At 32.8% G+C, this 14485-nt stretch overlaps 1 protein-coding gene across 1 annotated transcript; it reads left to right on the top strand.

The window, feature by feature from the left end:
- Positions 1-1014: 1014 nt before the first annotated feature.
- Positions 1015-1545, top strand: LOC132296241 (uncharacterized). The gene has a single exon (XM_059794455.1). The coding sequence runs from the start codon at positions 1015-1017 to the stop codon at positions 1543-1545; it is 531 nt and encodes a 176-aa protein (XP_059650438.1).
- The last annotated feature ends 12940 nt before the right edge of the window (positions 1546-14485 follow it).

A 14485-nucleotide genomic window follows, 5' to 3' on the forward strand; every position in this document is an offset into this window, starting at 1 on the left:
GAGTACTGAGGATGGTGACCTATCTCAAAAACCATTTCGGACGACCGAAACACAAGTGTGTTTCATTTCGGTCGACCGAAACTGCGTATTTTAAAATTCAAACAGGCATTTTTTCTTGAAGTACGTGTCCAATAGTTATAACTCTTATCAACATGTCTGGAAGTCTATATAAAGACTTATGAACTTCATTAAATAATAAGCATTCATTAAGATATACATTTTTGCAATCATATACCCTTTGTTCATCATCATACACATACTATATATCATCAAAAAGTATTGAGCTTCAAATTATTCATACATACTCTAGAGTGAGCTGAATTTTGTACTTTAGATCTAAGAGAGATCACTTGTACTTCATCAATCTTATTCAAATCTTGTAAGGGCTGGTGTGGCCTAAGAAAGTCTAAGAGAAGGTGTTTCGCTTAGCACTTAGAAGCAAGGAAGAGCTTCTTGTAAAAGGTTTGTTCTCCACCTGCAAAGAGAAGTCATAGTGAATTGGGAAGTCTCAAGAGGGGTCTTGAGCCGAGGAGTAGGAGTTTCCAAACCTCGCTAAAATCGCTGAGTACACGTTTTCAACTTCTATCTCTATCTCTTATATTTATTGCTTCATGTATGTCTTGATATGCCTCTTCATAAATGTTGACAATTAAAGCTTAAAATTCAGATTGCATCATTCAATATTTATCAAAGAAGTTGAGTTTAACTTTAGCTGGTAAATCAATACGAAAAATTGACCTTAGTTTTCTTAGACTCTATTCACCCCCCCTCTAGAGTCTATACTTGGGCAACAATTGGTATCAGAGCAAGGTCTCTGTTGAAAAAGCTTAAGTGTTTTAGAGATTGATCATGGCAAACTTAAATGGTCACCTTCTTCAAGAAGGTCAGACTAATACTAGACCTCATTGGTTTGATGGAACAAATTATGGTCATTAGAAAAATAGAATGATAGATTTCCTTCAATCTGTAGACTAACAAATCTGGTTGGTTAGTGTTAATGGACCATTTGTTCCAATGAAAGGATTTGGTGTAGAAAGAGTCCCTAAGACTAAAGCTGAATGGAACACCGAGGATTATAAACTTATCTCCTTGAATGCCAAAGCCAAAGTCAATCTTAATTATGCTATAAGTCCTAGTGAATATAATAGAGTCTCTACTTGCACCACAGCTAAAAAAATATGGGATAAACTCCAGATTACTTATGAAGGGACATCACAAGTTAAGGAATCCAAAATTGATATCCTTATGCATCAATATGAACTGTTTCGCATGAATGAAAATGAATCTATTAGTACAATGTTTGTGAGATTTACTGACATTATTAATGGCTTAAAGCACCTTGGCAGAACTATTACTAATTCTGATCTTGCAAGGAAAATTCTTAGAAGTTTACCTGAAAAATGGGATGCTAAAGCAACTGTAATTAATAAAGCTCATAACCTCAATACACTTGAGTTGGATGAACTTCTCGGTTCTTTTCTCACATGGGAGATCACTCTAAAAGATAGAGAAGGAGATCATCATCGAAAGAAAGAATTGCTCTAAAAGTCTCTCAAATGGAAAAGGAAGTTTCCGGCAATGAAAGTGAAAATAATGATCTAGCTCCTATCACTCAATCCTTCAAAAGATTTTTTCATAGGAAGAAATTCAACAAGGGAAGGTTCAAAAAGGGAGAATCATCTAATTAGCAAGGCAAACGTGACTCCCCCACCTGCTTTCATTGTGGAAAACCGGGACACTTTAAAGCTGATTGCCATGCTTACAAAGAGGAAAAGAAAAAGAGAAGAGCAATGCAAGTTGTTGCCCAAGAATTGAACCTAGAGGGGGGTGAATGGAGTCAATGGCAAAATTTCGTAATTTATAAATATGATTACTAACTAGTCTCTTAAAATAATTATGCAATAACCAAATGAACTTGATAATCAATTCAAAGCAAAAAAGTAAAAGAGATAGGGAAAAGAAATTACAAACAATGACTCGGCGATTTTAGCGAGGTTCCGAAACTCCTACTCCTCGGCTCAAGACCCCTCTTGAGACTTCCCTATCCACTATGACTTCTCCTTACGGGTGGAGAGCAAACATTTACATGAAGTAACTCCTTGCTTCGCCTTGCGAAGAGAACAATCTTTCCTTAGATTTCCTTTGTCACACCAACCCGGTGGGTCAATCCAACCCTTACAATAGATAGGAGCAAGAACAATGAACTACAATAGATCTCTCAAAGATAGTAGTACAATTTTTAGCTCACAACTAGAGTATTGATGAATATAAATGAAGCTCAAACTCTATGAATGAAATGAATGAGATGAGATGATATAAGTGAAGAATGTAAGCTCTTGTAATCTCTCAAGTGTATACTAGAGCAAAAACTCTATGAAAATTAAAGCAAGAGCAAAAGCCCTTTGAGTGCTTAAGTAAATCTCTCAAGATTTGAATATGAGTGAATGAGAGAGATGAAGAGAAGATTTAAGAATAAAAGCTCTCTTTAATGCAACATGAAGCCTCTCAAATGATGTCTTTATGTTATTAAGACATTCCCCACTCTATTTATAGAGTTTGCAAGCTCAATATAGCTGTTAGGAGTTAAATGCACAAAGGTCGAGGAGAAAAGAGCCGTTGCATTTTGAAATCTGCAGATTCGACAGGAACCGGTCGACGTATAGCATAAATCGGTCGACGTCTTTGCATGAACCGGTTGATGTATGCTTCAAACCGGTTGACGTATGCATCAAACCAGTCGACGTAAATGATATGTCACTGAAATTTCAGTACTGCCTAGATACCGGTCGACATGAAGCTAGAATCGGTTGACGTGAGTATCTGGTGCATTGACAGTTTTGACAGATGACAGCTTATGCATAGGACTTTCAGTATAGGACATCTGCACACAGCTTAAATGTCTTTACAGTATTTATATGTCCATTTACTTTAAGTTTACAATGTAAATAAGGAAGTACCCCCCATTTGGATTCAATAAAAAATACTAAAAAATTGAAATTCAACTAAATCAAAATGTAGAAATTCAGTTTTAGAACAAATTTGGATTTCTGACAGTTTTGGTAAAAATGAATCCTTATGTAGACCAATGTAGACTTGGTCAAAAATTCTGATAAAATCAGTTTAAGCTAGTTGAAGTATAAAGAGTTATTACTGGGAAAAATTATTTTGAAATAATCATTATTTTAAAATTTCATTTTTCACACTTAGCCAAAAACACAGTTTTTCATTCCGCGTATTCTAGGGTCCTAATGTCCGTTACCAACTCATGGTAATAAAGGCTTCTCATGCCTTAATTGTTGACCAATATGAATTTTATGATTGATGTGCATGGTCTTAGCATTTCTAGCACAAGTGATGAGTTCTTTCAAAGCTTATGCAAGCTTGAACTAACTTACTCTTTAGCAAAGACTCCATATGTCAATTATATATGAATGAAGTGTATAGTCAATTACTAATGGATATAGGAGCATACGAATGATGATATGATATGCATAGTCCTATAGAGATAAGCTTCAAATGGATTCATAAATACTTTGATATTGAATCCTAAACACTCACCATCCTATCTACCCCTTTCTTCACGCTTTGTCCATGATCGTGTAAGCTTTCAGGTGGACTCGCTTTCTTTCTTTCTTTGAGTTGCTTTCTTGCTCGTTGTAATCCAAGCTATCTTTGGATGGACTTTACATTTGGTTCCTTGCAACTTCAAGTCTTCTTTGTATCCATTTCTTTCATTGATGTGATCATGAATAATGGAATACTTGGAATGATCTTTATAGCTTCATTGAGGTCATTCTTTGAATGTGAATAATCTATATAACACTCAATGTAAACATTAGTCCTTAAAAACCATTAATGGTTTGTTATCATCAAAACAACTAGATTTTCCTTGGATGTCAACAATCTCCCCTTTTTTGATGATGACAAAACATTGATGTGTTTATAAGCAAATGGAGTAGAATTTGAAAAATGCTCCCCCTATCAAAGTGCATTCAATGAACATAATGTTATAAAATTGTATGCTTGATATATCATAAATCATTTTAGACATAAACATGCATTTAAGATCATTTAACACATCACATATCTCTCCTCCTTTGGCATCTCAAAAAGATGGGAGGTCTAAACAACTTCATTAAGCATTTAGCATTTAGTATAGTGAAGCATTGAAAACATGAGTTCAATACATCATTAAGGTTCCTGGCATATACAAAATTATACATAAAGCATAAACCCAAGATGGAATATATACTCAATTAAGCAAAAGTATGCAAAAGTATACATAATAGTTCGTAACAAAAATAAAATTGAAGCAAGGATTAGTGTAAGCCAAAAGGCAAAAACCTTTGTAGAGGCAAAGCTAAGAAGTTAAATGTGCTTCAATCCTAATATATATTTTTCCCATTTGATGTATTCAATAAAGAGGGAAAAATTTTCAAAGTTATGAAAGCTCATAAGAATATAATAACCAAAAAGTTATTTTAAGGCATGTTTTGACAATATACAAGATAAGTTAATTAAGGTAAGCAAATCATGCAATATTTTTTCATAAGAGATTATTAATAATCTCCCCCTATCAACATGCTTCCATTTACATCAAATATTATTCAATGATTATGCAACTAATGGACCAATAAAGTAATGATAGGTAAAGTATGCTTAAGATATATCATAAAACAAGTCATACTTAAAAACCCTTAATTCATTAATGGAAATGATAAGATGTATTATTTGAAGATCATGGGTTTCCCAAAAGTATATAAGCCAATAAAGAGATGTAATTATAACACATAGGAGCAAGTATGGCTAAAATCATCAAAAATGAGGTCTTGATACCAAAATAACTTCTTTAAGAGATGTGGTGAGAGATTGGCGACATGAATTTTCATGTGGATGAGCTAACTATCTCTTCTAGATGCATTATTTAAGAAGTGATGTAAAAATATCACATGAAGTTCTAAAGTGCTAAAAATGGATATATCAAAATAGTATAGCACTTGTGATATCACATTAGTCATCTAAGCTAGAACATAATATCTTTTTAATTTCATATTCCCAAGACTAAAGAGTCAAATAGATATATGAAATTTAAGTTTCATGACACTTGAGGAGTTTAAACTCTAGAAGAAATCATGTTTACTCATCATGCTAATTTCAATTTATTTTGCATGTTAGAGGTAAGCTTCTTTGCACAAATTATAAATGTTGATCCAATGATAGTATATATGATCAATCTACATATTTTCATGAATGGTTTTGAAAACACATATATATCAATTTAGTCAAAACCCATCAATCTTGAGAAAGTCACTAAGCCTTTCAAAGAGAGCTCTAGGAGCTTATTTTTAACAGCATAAGGCTATTGAAAATCTTAAACATCTAGTTCAAAATTTTATACATTTCAATTCCGGATGATTTTTCTTTATAGTCTTTAAAAATGAAGTCAATTAAAAATCATTTCATACAAAAACATGTAACATTTTTATTGCATCAATTGAAAGTCATATTTGCATAAAGACATGTATTCAATTTCTTCTTTTTGGTGTAACCTTTGAGAGTAGTCTAGCTTAGTTACAAATGATACCTCCAGATACTTATCATGATGAGATTACATGGTAAAGGAATATGGTTAAAAGTATATCAACTTTTAAGAAAGAATTAATTCCTTTAATTTGCACAATAGAGTGTTCACCAATGAATGATCAATTGGATGGTAGTAAACAATTCTTCAATTCTTAGGAAGATATCATAAATTCTCATTCTTCATTTTCATGAGATGGCTCTTCCAATGAGATTTGTTCCTTTAGGTGTTCAAGTGAGGACTTATTTGATTTTTCATTACCTTAAGTCCATCTAAACCATTTCAAGATGAACAACCTCATTTTCTATATGCATGGAAGTAACATAATTAAGTATAGATAAAACATTTATGATCACAAAATCATATAGATGACTTTTTATACATTGCTACTTTAATACATTTAATAAGGTTCACATGAAATAACATTGATGGTGGCATATCTTCCGATAAATCTTTCACAAATATTGGGCATAGTTAATCTAAAGATCATTTAAGAGATAGAGAATCATTTCATGTTTGCATGTTCATAACTCATATGACAAAACAAACTACTTTTATGTAAAATATAAAAAACATAGACATTTTTACATCTATTAGGAACAAGTAGCATATCAAAAGCGTCGTACTTAGAATTTAATAATTGAATTCTTCATATAAAAGCATATTAATGAGAAATGAATTATTTACTCATGGTACTAACTTCATTAGCTTGGAAGTTGTTTCTCAATGTGATGCATCATTTCCATTTTGTGAGTGAGAGGAATTCTTGGCATGACATTTCTTTTGTGCTCTAGGCACCAACTTGAGAATCCACTTGTCCTTGAGTGAAAAGGATTTTAAACCTATAAAACATACTCAAGTGGCATTCTTGGTACCCAATTCTTTTAGGGTCCTCATGAGTTAGAACACATTATCAAGGTTTCTTTTGGAACACAATTCAATATTAAGCACAAATGTGACACTACCTTTAATCAACATGCTTCAAACTAAATTGTAAATTTAAATGTCTTTAGCATGCTAGTGCAAATGTCAATTCAAAAAATAGACATACTTATGATTACATTCAATTCAATGAATCCATATGAGATAAAAAAAGAAAAAAAAAAAGAAAAAAAGTGAAGTAACAACCTTTCATATATGGATCATAATGTAATTCCATGAGCATTGTCCGTAATGAAGTATAAGAATTGACAAAGAGGAATATAATTTTTCCTAAGTAGGCAACATTAAACAAAGTGTCCCCTTTTTGAATTCCTTAAAGGATTCAACAATTTGAAGGAAGATGTATTTCTTTCTAAATCAAATTTATTTTTCAAAGAATGTTAGCTTATTGGAAAGCTAAGTTCCTTTTAAAATTTACACCTTTTTAGAACGATTTTCTTCTAATTCAAGTGAAAATCTTCAAATGCAATTTTAAGTAATGTAATACATGAAGAATTATTTTACAATCAATGAAGGCATGTATTTAAACAAATTGCATAAACAATGAGTAATTGTACCAAGAAGATAAAAAATCTACAATGTATATCATCTTCAATGGTTGAGTATGATTCTCATTTTAGGGATTCTTCATATATAATGATCATTGGCATGAGAATACATTTTCATTTTTGATGCTCATAGATGATTTCAACATATCATGGAAGTATATAGACAAGCAATTTTGAGCATGAAAATATCCTTTAGCATTTACCGATTACCTTGCCCTTGGAGTTTTTCCAAGGTGTGATGCTTCCTTCATAATCCTTGAATAAATAGGATGCCATCAAGCAACCCTACAAGGAAAACTTAGAAAATCTTCTTTTGGTACCCAAATTTTCTTGGGTCCATATGAGTTAGGCAATGGAACATAAGCTCCTTTTGGAACCTAAATCTTCTTTGACCTCAACTTCTTTCTAAATGGACAATCATGAATCTTATGTTCTAATCTTTTACAATAATTGCATTTAGAGGATTGGGTACCACTCTTGACAAAGTGATTATACAAGGGCTTTCTTCTTCTCAACAAGCATGCATCTTTAATATGAGGATCATACCCTATCTCATTTTTGAAAAAGACACTTCTTTGATTACCAAGCATAATACCCAAGTTCTCTTTTTCTTCAATAAACTTTGTTAAAATGTTATTTTAATCATCAATGATTTTATTTAGAGACTCATTTTCGGAAACAAGATCAATTGATGATGTCTCTTTAGAGAGTACACATTTCATTTCATTTTTCAATGACTCATTTTCAATTTGAATCTTTTCTAATTTTTGCACAAGATAATGATTTTCCTTTTTCAAAGAGTCATATTCTATTTGAACTTTTTCATGACTTTGAGAGAGATCATGGTTTTCCTTTTTAAAAGAAGCACATTTCACAAGCATTTTTTCTAGCACACCATGTAACTCTTTAAATGCATTATGCAAATCATTATGCTCATTAACTAATTCATTATAAGAAGTTTCTAAATCAAAATATTCATGATTAGAATTTACCTCATCTTCATTGGCCATGAGACAATGATTAACAAACTCTTTGATGTTATTTGCTTCTTTGGTAGAAACTTGGAGAGGTATACTCTTCTTTTGCATTGTGTTACGTTCTTCACTATAAGTGGATGAGTTAGTTCTACCAATAACATTCAAATGATTAGTAATGTTAGTAAAACCATAATGTATCTCATTTATGCTAGAGGATTCATTTATATTTGATTCCTTATCATGACTTGATTCAATATATGCTAATTCAAGCAAGTCCCAAATTTCTTTTACCGTTCTACAAAAGATAATTTTATTAAACTCACTTTTGCTTAATGCACAATAAAGATGGCATATGGCTAAAGTATTACATTGTACTAATCTATGATCATTTTCATCCCATTCCCCTTTTGATTTAGGAATTTTATTTCATTCAAAAACTTTAGTTGGGATATGACCACCATTTTCTATAACTTTCCACACATCAATATCAATACTTTTTAAAAATGCCCTCATTATAATTTTCCAATAGATATAATCATTTCCATCAAAACAAGGAGGTTTATCAATGGGATAACCTTCTAAGTGTGTGATACTACTATCATTGGCCATAATCGTACTCTAAGACTGTTAAGTCATTTAATAGAGTTTAGGCTCTGATACCAATTGTTGCCCAAGAATTGACTTTAGAGGGGGGGTGAATAGAGTCAATGGCCAATTTTCGCAATTTATAAATATGATTACTAACTAGTCTCTTAATATAATTATGCAATAACCAAATGAACTTGATAATCAATTCAAAGCATAAAAGTAAAAGAGATAGGGAAGAGAAATTGCAAACAATGACTCAGCGATTTTAGCGAGGTTCGGAAACTTCTACTCCTCGGCTCAAGACCCCTCTTAAGACTTCCCAATCCATTATGGCTTCTCCTTACGGGTGGAGAGCAAACCTTTACATAAAGCAACTCCTTGTTAAGAGAACAATCTTCCCTTAGACTTCCTTTGGGTCACACTAACTCGGTGGGTCAATCTAACCTTTACAATAGATAGTAGCAAGAACAATGAAGTACAATAGATCTCTCAAAGATAGTAGAATAATTTTTAGCTCACAACTAGAGTATTGATGAATATAAATGAAGCTCAAACTCTATGAATGAAATGAATGAGAGGAGATGATATAATTGAAGAATGTAAGCTCTTATAATCTCTCAAGTGTATAATAGAGCAAAAAATCTATGAAAATTAAAGCAAGAGCAAAAGCACTTTGAGTGCTTAAGTAAATCTCTCAAGATTTGAATATGAGTGAATGAAAGAGATGAAGAGAAGATTTGAGAACAAAAGCTCTCTTTAATGCAATATGAAGCCTCTCAAATGATGTCTCTATGTTATTAAGACATTCCCCACTCTATTTATAGAGTTTGCAAGCTCAATATAGCTGTTAGGAGTTAAATGCACAAAGGTTGAGGAGAAAAGAACCGTTGCATTTTGAAATCTGCAGATTCGACAGGAATCGGTCGACGTATAGCATAAACCGGTCGACGTCTTTGCATGAACCGGTTGATGTATGCTCCAAACCGGTTGACGTATGCATCAAACTAGTCGACGTATGCATCAAACCAGTCGACGTAAATGATATGTTCCTGAAATTTCAGTACTGCTTAGATACCGGTCGACATGAAGCTAGAACCACTCGACGTGTGTATCTGGTGCATTGACAGTTTTGACAGATACATTTAAGTAAATGTCTTTACAGTATTTATATGTCCATTTACTTTAAGTTTACAATGTAAATAAGGAAGTACCCCTCATTTGGATTCAATAAAAAATACTAAAAAATTGAAATCCAACTAAATCAAAATGTAGAAATTCAGTTTTAGTACAAATTTGGATTTCCGACAGTTTGGTAAAAATGAATCCTTATGTAGACCAATGTAGACTTGGTCAAAAATTCTGATAAAATCAGTTTAGGCTAGTTGAAGTATAAAGAGTTATTACCGGGAAAAATTATTTTGAAATAATCATTATTTCAAAAATCCATTTTTCACACTTAGCCATAAACACAGTTTTTCATGACGCGTATTCTGGGGTCCTAATGTCCGTTACTAACTCATGGTAATAAAGGCTTTTCATGCCTTAATTGTTGACTATATGAATTTTATGATTGATATGCATGGTCTTAGCATTTCTAGCACAAGTGATGAGTTCTTTCAAAGCTTATGCAAGCTTGAACTAACTCACTCTTTAGCAAAGACTTCATATGTCAATTGTATATGAATGAAGTGCGTAGTCAATTGCTAATGGATATAGGAGCATACGATTGATGATATGATATGCATGGTCCTATAAAGATGAGTTTCAAATGGATTCATAAATACTTTGATATTGAATCCTAAACACTCACCATCCTATCTACCCCTTTCTTCACACTTTGTCAATGATCGTGTAGGCTTTCAGGTGGACTCGCTTTCTTCCTTTCTTTGAGTTGTTTTCTTGCTCGTTGTAGTCCAAGCTATCTTTGGATGGACTTTACATTTGGTTCCTTGCAATTTCAAGTCTTCTTTGTATCCATTTCTTTCATTGATGTGATCTTGAATAATGGAATACTTGGAATGATCTTTATAGCTTCATTGAGGTCATTCTTTGAATGTAAATAATCTATATAACACTCAATGTAAACATTAGTCCTTAAAAACCATTAATGGTTTATTATCATCAAAACAACTAGATTATCCTTGGATTAAATCCTTATGGTCAACATAAGCCACTTGGGAAGATGACGACTCAAATGGATCCGAAAGTGATGAGGAAAAGGCCATCCTTTGTCTCATGGCAAGTAGGGATGAGGTAAATTCTAATTCTGACTCTTCTTCTGAAAATGAAATTGCTTATGATGATTTAGTTGATGCATATAATGGATTACTTGATGGATTTAAAGAATTGCATGATGAACTAGGTAAAATGGTCAAAAAAATGTGCTTCTCAAAGAAGAGAAAAACTTATCCTTGAAAACAAACTTCAAACTCTTCTAAATGAAAATAAGTGCTTGAAAAAAAAATGTATTTCACTTAGAGAAATAGGATCACCTGAACTCATCTCTGAAAATGAATCCTTGAAGTTAATCATTGAAGACCAAATTGATAGTCTAGCAAAGTTCACTCAAGGTACCAAAAATCTATAACTTATGTTAGGTGCTCAAAGAAGTGTCTTTAATAAAAATGGATTAGGATATGACCCTTTTGACAAAAAAACATGTCTATTGAATAAGAGAGAGTCTTTGGCTAACTACTTTGTTAAAAGCAAGAACAAAAATTCTAGATGCAATTATTGTAAAAGGATAGGTCATCTTATTCAATAGTGCTCAAAGAGAAAGCCTAAATTCATAAAGAAGTGGGTTTTTAAAGGAACATATATGCTCTTAGCTAACTCCCATGGACCCAACAAGATTTGGGTACCAAGTGAAAATATTTGAAATCTCTTTTGTAGGATGGTTTCAAAGTCTCCACATCTTCCAAGGACAAATAGTTTCTAGATAGCAGATGTTCAAGACATATGACGGGTGACTGCGCAAAATTCTCCTCTCTAGAAGCATACAACGAAGGAAGCGTAACATTTGGAGATAATTCTAAAGGCAAGGTAATTGGCATTGGGATCATAGGTATTTCTCATTCTTTATCAATTGAACATGTCTTACTTGTTGAGGGTTTAAAGCATAATCTATTTAGTGTTAGTCAACTTTGTGATAATGGATTTGATATGACTTTTAAATCGGATAAATGCATTGTTAAAAGAAATGAATCTCAAATATTTTGTGCTCCTAGAAGTGGTAATGTATATACCTTACTCTTAGGAGAACTTCAAGAACAAGATGTTAAATGTTTCATGTCATCCAATGAACATAGTTGGTTGTGGCATAGAAGGTTAGGTCATGCTAGCATGGATTTAATCTTAAGATTGTCTAAAAATGAACTAGTCAAAGGTCTCTCCAAGATAAATTTTTCAAAAGACAAACCATGTAGTGCTTGCCAAATTGGTAAGCAAATCAAGTCCTCCTTCAAAAGGAAAAAGGATATAACCACTTCACAACCACTTGAATTGATTCACATGGATCTTTTTGGACCGGAGAAAATTGCTAATCTTGGTGGTAAACTCTATGCCTTTGTGATCGTAGATGACTACTCTAGATTCACTTGGGTATTCTTTCTTACACACAAAAATGAGGCTCATTCAATTCTTTTAAAATTTTGCAAAAGAGTCAAAAACGAAAAGGAATGTAAAATTAAAACCATTAAAAGTGACAGGGATAGAGAATTTGATAATCAAGACGTTGAAAAATTTTGCGACGAAAATGGCTACAATCACAATCTTTCGGCACCTAGGACTCCCCAACAAAACAGTGTTGTTGAAATAAAAAATAGATCTCTTTAAGAAATGGTTAGAACAATACTAAATGAGCACAAATCACCTAGATCTCTATGGCCCGAAGCCATAAATACTTCATGCTATGTTATAAATAGAGTTGTTATTAGAAAGATTCTCAACAAAACACCTTATGAGTTATGGAACAAAAGAAAACCTAATATAGGCTATTTCAAAGTTTTTGGGTGTAAATGCTTTGTCCTCAATGATAAGGATAATCTAGGAAAGTTTGATGCCAAATCCGATGAAGGCATTTTTCTTGGATATTCCTCTAGAAGTAAAGCATATAGAGTTTATAACAAGAGGACCTTAGTTGTGGTTGAATCTATACATGTTATGTTTGATGAATCCCCAACCTCTCCCACAAAAAGTGTGATGGACAATGATGAAGAAGTTGAACTTGAAAAGGTACCAATGAACTTGATACAAATAGGTCCCCTATAGATCTTGAGAAGAGTATCAATGATCTCAACATAAATGAGTCTCCTATTGATATTTATCAAAGTTCCAATTCAAGTGATGATACCTCTCAAAATAAAACTACTCCAAATGAATGGAAGTTAGTTCATAATCATCCAATTGAACAAGTTATTGGTGATCCATCCAAAGGTGTTAGCATAAGGTCACAATTAAGAAATGCATGTAATTTTGTGGCATTTGTTTCTCAATTCGAACCTAAAAATATACATGAGGCTAAAAATGATGAATCTTGGCTTTTGGTAATGCAAGAAGAACTCATTCAATTCAAAAGGAACAAAGTTTGGAATCTTGTCCCTAGACCTCAAAATAAAGCAATTATCGGCACAAAATGGGTTTTTAGAAACAAAAAGGATGAGTCGGGAACTATTATTAGGAACAAGGCTAGACTTGTTGTAAAAGGATATAACTAAGAAGAAGGTATAGATTATGAAGAGACTTTTGCTCCCGTTGCTAGGCTTGAGGCCATAAGAATGTTACTTACATTTACATCTCACAAAAATTTCAAATTATTTCAAATGGATGTAAAGAGTGCTTTCTTAAATGGTTTTATTGATGAAGAAGTATATGTAGTACAACCACCGGGCTTTGAAAGTTATGATTATCCAAACAATGTTTTTAAATTAACTAAAGCTTTATATGGTTTGAAGCAAGCTCCTAGAGCTTGGTATGAAAGACTTAGTGGGTTCCTACTTTCAAATGGGTTTAGTAGAGGTAAGATTGATAACACACTCTTTACTAAAATTATTAATGTTAGTTTGTTGATCATTCAAATTTACGTTGATGATATTATTTTTGGATCAACAAATGACACTCTAAGTAAAGAGTTTGCCACCTCCATGCAAAACGAGTTTGAAATGAGCATGATGGGTGAACTCAACTTCTTCTTAGGGCTGCAAATCAAACAAACTCTTGACGGAATTTTCATTTCCCAATCAAAGTATACTAAAGATTTGCTAAAGAAATTTGGCTCGGAAGACGCCAAACATGCTAAAACTCCCATGAGTCCTTTCTTAAAACTTGATAAGGATGAGAAAGGCAAGGAAATTGATATTAAGAAATACAGAGGAATGATCGGAAGTCTTCTTTATTTAACAGCTAGTAGGCCGGACATAATGTTTAGTGTGTGCTTATGTGCTAGGTTTCAGTCTTGTCCCAAGGAATCTCACTTGAATGCCGTCAAACGCATCTTTAAATACTTGAATGGTACTATTAACTTAGGTTTGTGGTATCCTAGGCACACATCCTTTGAACTCATAGGATTTATGGATGCTGATTTTGCTGGTTGTAAAGTTGAAAGAAAAAGTACAAGCGACGCGTGTCACTTTATAGGTCAATCACGTGTTTCTTGGTCATGCAAGAAACAAAATTCAGTCGCATTATCCACCACTGAAGCTGAATATGTTGCTGCTGGTAGCTGCTATGCACAAATTCTCTATATCAAACAACAGCTAGAAGACTTTGGTTTATTCTTCGACAAAATCCCTATCAAATGTGATAACACTAGCGCCATTTGCATATCAAAGAATCCCATTCAGCATTCTAAA

Source organism: Cornus florida, unplaced genomic scaffold (genome assembly GCF_030987335.1).
Source record: "Cornus florida cultivar Cherokee Brave unplaced genomic scaffold, ASM3098733v1 CherokeeBrave_3.0.0_Hap2_Chr02, whole genome shotgun sequence".
In the NCBI taxonomy this organism is placed as follows: domain Eukaryota; kingdom Viridiplantae; phylum Streptophyta; class Magnoliopsida; order Cornales; family Cornaceae; genus Cornus; species Cornus florida.